We start from the raw sequence: 7,395 nt of genomic DNA, 5'->3' as shown, positions 1-7,395 counted from the left end.
TACCATTCAGAACAGCAACTGCATGATTTTGATTAATTTAATGTAATTTCAGTCAGTATTTCCACTGAGGTGTTCATGTATATTTCCCTTGTGCCTTGTGTCTTCTGCAGTCCCTGGCCATACACCATTTTCCAGCGCGGGTTTGATCTGGTGATGGGAGAGCAGCCATCCGATCGCATCTTCAGGTGAGATAGAGAGCGGAAAAGGCATTTCATCTTGTTCTTGGATCAGGTTTTGGTGGTGGCTATGAAACCCATCACAGAGGTCACAGCTTTGGAGGAAACTAAGCATGAAATGATACCACATTTTCACTTGATAGTGCACCACAATGAAATAGGTTCTTCAGTTTTTTTCCCTCTTCCTCTTGAATTTTGTGGTAAGAAAAGCCATTGCTTGTTTCAGTGGCCACTAGGTCATCTGTTTGAGCCTCACACATACAAGGAATACATTGAAAGTTTCCTTATGGTACTACTGGTAATACGAAAAACCAAAGACTAGTGTATTGAAAAGTGACTAATGTAGTCTTCAGCATTTAAAAAAAGAAGTATGTATGAAATACTTACAGATTAGAAGTTATATATGATAATAGAAACAATAGTCAATTGTTGGCTAAGAGCAACAGTTTGTTCCTAATATTTACATCATTCAATTTAATTAAAACAGCTCCACTCAGCTAACACTGAATAGCACGGGGATTTCGTTATCACCTGTAATGTGTGTGGTGTGTTGGTCCGCCAGGGATACCTTCCCCCAGACGTACTACTGTGGGGGAAAAAACAAGAAAAATAACTGTGACGTGTTTAGGGTACTGCTGACTGGTTTCACATTGGTCTGCAGGTCCCACAACAAATCAGTAGAGTTTTTCATTTCTCTATTATTATGAAAATGAACAACTTTTGGCGATACCACTCAAAAGCATCCGATGGGATTTGTAAGGCAGGTCTCTCTACTCCCTTGGGTCGAGGCACAGAGAGTTCTCAGTTTGGCAATAACAATGCTTGTGTCAGCGCCTGATAAAGCAGAGAATTCTGCCACATGCTCAATTTAAGTTTCACACTGATCAAGTGTGAGTGAAGACTTGTCATTACCACTGTCCTCCACTTCAGCTACTCTGCTAATTATTCAGACAAGCTCTTCAGCTGCCTTGTTAAAATGCATTTGTTACTGTGTATTTGGCATTTTAGTTGAATCACATTTGAATTATCATTTTCACACCCTTATTTCATAATCACATTAAACATATGAATCCAGTGTGGGAAATACTTTTATATTGAAAAATCTCTGTATTAAATATCTGTAGTAGTATACACATTCTCCTTTATTTTGGTCTCTGTCTGACCATCTCGCCATATATTTAGGCTATGTAACGTATACATTGCAGAATCAGTGGAAGTTTAAGTAGCGTATGGCACAGCTTAAGCCTCACGCAAGACTGATAGTCACAGTGGTTCACAGAGAGAATGCGGCACATATCTGAAATAACCCTCAGTACCGTTATACAGTATCTTTATCTGTGATTTTACAAAGATAAGGCTCAGCAGATAGATGGGATGTGCTAGCTTCGCAACAAGAATTATGGAACAGGCAGTTAGCCATAGTAACCACCATTTAGAACTAGTCAAGCCAGTTTGGACTTCAATGGGAGAAAAGTCCATTGAATGGAATCGAATATATAAGGATGAAATATAATGGAATTAATGACATAATGACAGTGTTTGGGTTAGACGTGTACAGCCACTCCACTATGCATTGTGGCCACATTACCACCTCAGCATGCATTACGTTTCTGCTACCTCAATGCCTTGATTGTCCCTTACTTAGAAAATGAACTACCATGTCTTAACAGTTTCCTGTTATTCTGCAGGTAAGTGGTATTTCATTTAACAGCATTGGGCAGATCTGTGTAGTTATCTTGGAGGTACTATGTGTAGATGGTAGGACCTCTGTTTGTTCATGTTCACTGATTGATTATTAAAGATGTTTCTTTGAAACACAATTTCTTCACTATTCATACATATTTTAAAACTTTTGTCTTCTGTATTACCGGTATGTTAAAACATTGTCGCCTCATTCTGGATGGGCTGGTAAATGCTGTTAACCAGGTTGGAATTTAAAGAAGGCAGTGTTCACTGCTAAATTAAGACCTACATAGATTAATAATATAACTTTAATAGACTTCCCCTGCTGTAATCACTTGCATGAATCCAGCACTTGGGAGCTTTGGTTCATATAACAGTAGAGATCGAGACACTGAAGGTAATTGGAGGGACATAATTAAGCCTTTCCTTTTATAGCAGTTTAATCAACTCATTCCTAAAGTGACTCTTAATGCAGTGCAGTCCATGTGATCTGGTGCCCTTTTGTTATGCTAAGTTTGCAGTTATTAAATGCAAATCGAACAATTTGGAGGCAAAATATGCCAAGTCTTTAAAAAGTTTCATCAACTTTTCAATCAAGCCTTCTTTAATAGCCCAATCAGGCATGTACAATATATGAGTCAACATTGCTGTATTGTTAACCCTAAATAATTCTGAGAAAATATTTAACAGATTAGTAAAATATGGAAAATCATTAGCTTGAGAATTACTCAACCGTGTTGTACCTAACATTTCAGGTTTTTCCCTGTATAAAAAATTCAGTGTTTCCGGTTTCCTCTCATTCGATCAATCAGGGTTCCCCTCCAAGCCGTTTAGACTGAGAAATGCACTAACAAGAGGTGGCTTTTGTTACCAGAGTGAAACATAGACATCTGTGTTGAATGGGGTTGTAATTGGTTGAAACAGCCCTCTATCAGTTGCCCTTGCATATGTCACAGCTAAGCGCATCCTTTCACACACAACTGACATTGAAGAGGCAGGCCTCTGATCACCCCACCCGACCGCTTTTGTCTGATGAATGATACCTTTCCATCCAGCTACGGCTCCCACGTGTAGGGGCACAATGAAGAGCACACATCAGGCACAACTGCACAAACCAGCTGATGTGTTTTTAACATATGGAAAAAACCCAGATGTTTTGGTCTGCTGACCATCATCAGCTCCAGTTCCAACAATAGTGTCCATTAGGCATATTTTGATAATTGGTGTTCTTTTGTGGATGTTTGTGTTCAGTCGGCTGTTGACGACACACTCCACCTTCTCATCAAGTCATTTGAATCTAAGGAAGGAGTTCTGGTCCATTCTGGTGTAGGTCGGCAGACTGAAACGTCTGTTAATGTGTATGAAATAGAAAGGCATCATTCGTCTCCATTACTGTGTGGCTTTGTGCAGTAGCGGTAGAAATTCTCAGGAGTCCTCAGGAGTTTTGAAACTATAAAAGATAAGGAGGAAAAAGGTCTGTGCAGGACTGACTTGTTAAATGCATTAAATCTCATGTTGTTTTCTGGTCAAAAATGTCTTTTTAAACTGATAAAATAAATTAAAGTAAGATTCATATTTGTTGCGCCTCTGTTCAAAAAAATTAATAAATGGTAATGTACGATTTGAAACATTTAATGCAGTTAATTTTGTTTATATATACATAGTTGAGCATTTTCTTCATAAATCACACCAGTGATTTTTTTAAGTGAAGACATGAGTGGAACAACATAATTAAAAGGAGGCTTAAAGCTGAAGAATACATAATTGAGTGCATAATTGCCAAGAGACAATTACTTAAGTCTTTAGTAAAGTTTAGTTCAAAATAGGCATCAAATCGAATATTTACATAAAACAGTATTACCATTTATGTCAGGTCAACTCTGACCTGAACCACAACAAGTGTAACCATATTGTGAACGTATCTTGAGCAGGGACGTGCACAGGAATTTTGAGGGGCAGTTGCTCTGGCCTGAAAAAAGGGCACCACCCGGCAGTGGTACTTTTGTTCTGCTCAGGCAAGATCTTTGAGAGGATCTCTTAAAGCCTATACTTTTTTAAGATTACAATTATTTAGCATGTGGCTCTTTATCCCTGTACTTTCTTTCTATAGTCATAGGATTTCGAAATGTAACCATTTTGAATGAAATCATTTATGTGATGCATTATTTCCATCATTTATTCTTATTGTTAAAACGAAATGTTATAAACTGACCGTCAGCAGACATGTAGCTTAGTTTTCCTACCAAAACAGTAGCAAGTGATTACGGGCTGGTTGTCTGGTAGGCAAACTAGCCACCTGATTATTTAGGCTAAACGTGACAAACTGAGCCTCGATTTATGAAGGTTTTAATTAATTTCATAAAACATGATGATGATTGTTCGTTTGTTATACATTTCTACAACTTAAAACTTACCTTTTCTGACAACGTTAAAGCAGTTTTTTCATCGACACAGAAGAAAACAACCGTGGCTGAAATTGCAGGCTCAGGTACTGGTGGCATGCAGTAACAAAGTCAGAGGAGGGCGCATGCCCCCCTCCCCCTACTGACTTTCACTCTCGTTGCCCATAGGCTTATCGATTGGAAGTGAAGAAGGCTACTTTATGACATGTTTCGGGTGGCGATTTTTTAAAACTAGATTTACATGAAATTCTTGGGCAACTCCCCATTTGCCCTCCTCGAGTCAAAGCGCCCCTCCGAGGGAAAAATAAATAAGTATTACTAGTATTTTTTTGTTTTATTTTTTCCCTCGGAGGGGCACCTTTACTCGAGGAGGGCAAACGGGCAGTTGCCCAAACAACCTTAGCACACTCCTGTGCACGTCCCTGATCTTGAGGGTTAAATCAGAACCCAGAATGAACTACACAAAATAAGTTGGCATGCTGTTTGTTGGCATGCCGTTGGGTTTTATATTTCAACATTTTTATAAGAATTTTTGCTTTTTGGAAACCTTTAGTGTCAGGGGCCTCTACATTGTGCTTTTTGGATTAATTGCCCAATGCACCTACATTTAACTCCACTCTATCATAGTGCTGTTACTATAACAATACAATACAACAATTATTTTTATATTCAGATTTTGTAAATTGTGCTATTTGAGGACATTTACTACTGAGATTTCTCAAATTCAGTTATGACTTGATGGGGTTTGTAGCAACTGTTCCTTCCCTTCACCACAGCTGTAATCAACAGAAGGTTGATACAATTCTATTTATGCATGTTTTCTGGAAGGGCCTATAATAGACATGCTTATATTAAAATGTGATAAGCCTTATTTCCACCTTATATCAGAACCCTTCCTAACATCTTTATGTGTCTTGCCAAAAAGGTCCAAACTGTTAAGGTGCAAAGCGGAATATTATCGGCGGAGTATTCATTATGCTAAGGCTGTTATGATGGAATGGATGGAATTTGAAGAACTATAAGCTTGTGATCATAACCACATCAGTTCAACCCCTTACCATCAAGTCATATCCCTGCTCCACCATATCACTCAACCTCCCCTCCACGCACACACACACACACACACACACACACACACACACACACACACACACGGCACACGGCACACGGCACACGGCAAACACAGGCACACGGCACACACACACACACTGCACACCCACAGTAAGTGCATTTTCCATATTCTCTGAAGATAGGGGTCATATGTAGGAACACACAAGGGATTTCTTTGAAATCGTTTTCCACATATTCACAGATTTATTTTTCAGGTATAGCCTGTAACAAAAATCCATGAGATTATGGATACCTGACCTCTTGCTCTTGCCCACAATTGTTCCCTGCAGACTTTATTAATGTTTATCATGAATCTCATAATGCACATGTATGGTTGTGCCACATACTAATACGGCCATTGATGAGTTTTTGCATCTCCGAATTTATTCAAAAACATAAAATACAGACCGTAGTTACCAGGACAACAACTGAGACAGCGATTGTCTCAGAAGATTTATTTAACTCTGAAAGCATATTTATGTGATTCATGGCTGTGAAATAATCAGTCCATTGTTCTATCATTTGGCTTTCGGTGTAAAGGATTATTTCATGAGCGCGGCAAAGGATTGTTCTTGACTATTTATATGAAGTGCCACCCCCGGATGTTCCACAGTGCAGTAGAGAGATCTGATCATCGAAGTGTGTGTGGTCAGTGAGAGTCTCTGACTGCAGCTGAATCAGCTCCTTTGCTATTTGAAATGTGTTGCTGCCATGTAATCTCATCGCAGACCATTTCGTGCAAACTGCAAATTCCTCCTGTTTACTGTGCTCCATAATATCATTGGGTGGGAAAAACATGTAGAGATACAGTGGAGACAAGGAATTAGCTATTGGCAGACAACTATCCATACTGAAAAAAACCCTTTTGCAGTCAGTCAGTCAGCATCCATTATATATATGGTGATAATGTAACTTACACATTCCAATGACATTATCGCCATAAACCATTCATCCTTTATAAGGCCAGTATTCACCAATTTCTTATTCTCATTGAATAGGTAATTTATTCTTGGTACATCCTTGATAGCCACCTCGTTGGTATTAACCTAAGCTTACTGATGTATAGCGTGGATCAAGAAGGTTTATAGCCTTTTAATATACTCTCTAAATATGCCACTTATAATGGGAGAATAGTTGTAGAATAGGTATTCCTACCTGCAAACTTGACCAAAAACAAACTAACCAACAAGTCCATCGTATAGTCTCACAACAGTAACATCTGTCAGAGCCTGATAGAGGCTTAAGGCTTTGGAAAAGGTCTCTGTCTTGTGGAAACACAAGATGATTACTTTGGAGGGGTGTGGTAGGGTACTTTCGGAGGCAAGTTGTATGTTTTGAGAAATTGTCAATAATGACATATTTGCAGTTTTAAGGATGAATGTGTCTGTAGTCGTAGTAGGGGCCCTTCCTCCCAGTCACCACTAGCAGCCTGGGTGAGAACATTTACCATCACTTGGACCTGCCGTGCCATTGCATTGAGCAATGAAGCCTTGTTTTGTCAGTAGAAATACCTATTCTACAATTATTCTGTCCCGATAAGTAACATATTCCAGCAGTGTATTAGGAGACATCAAACTTTCTATTTGTATTCTTATCATATATCAGTAAGCTAAGGCTGAGACCAACTAGTTGGTTATTAAGGATGTACCAAGAAAAAAATGACATGCCCAGTGAGAATACGAAACTGAATTGAAGTGAATGATCAATGAGGCTTAATGCAGACTTTGTTAGGCATGTTAGTTATACATAGACATATTCATTTTGTGTTACTGTAATGCTTAACATATGTTCCCTGAACTAAAGTGGTACCATAAAGTATGAAATACATGCAAAGGTTCATAAAGCGAACATAGCTAACACAGTGAAGTTAGTCTTCATATTTCTCTTCAGCCTGCTTAGGTTAACATTTGCTAAAGAAAAGCCAGCCATTAGTCTTGTGCTTTCATCTTCTTCACATTTAGTTCATTCATGGGAGCATCCCACAGTGTAAAAGGTGTAGGTGAACATGACCTTGACGTCTTGAA

The 7,395-nt window shown here is 38.8% G+C and overlaps 1 protein-coding gene across 1 annotated transcript in view; it reads left to right on the top strand.

Moving 5' to 3' along the window:
• The window catches only part of astn1 (astrotactin 1), a gene marked incomplete at both ends in the record, with an annotated part of 181,898 nt that overhangs the window by 78,498 nt on the left and 96,005 nt on the right, over positions 1-7,395 (top strand). The window contains one exon of the mRNA XM_080838023.1: positions 111-185. Coding sequence (XP_080694149.1) covers positions 111-185 — 75 coding nt within the window. The remainder of the gene's footprint in view (positions 1-110; positions 186-7,395) is intronic.

This window comes from Sprattus sprattus (assembly GCF_963457725.1).
Source record: "Sprattus sprattus genome assembly, chromosome: 4".
NCBI lineage: Eukaryota > Metazoa > Chordata > Actinopteri > Clupeiformes > Clupeidae > Sprattus > Sprattus sprattus.
This window is presented reverse-complemented; position numbering and strand designations above follow the sequence as displayed.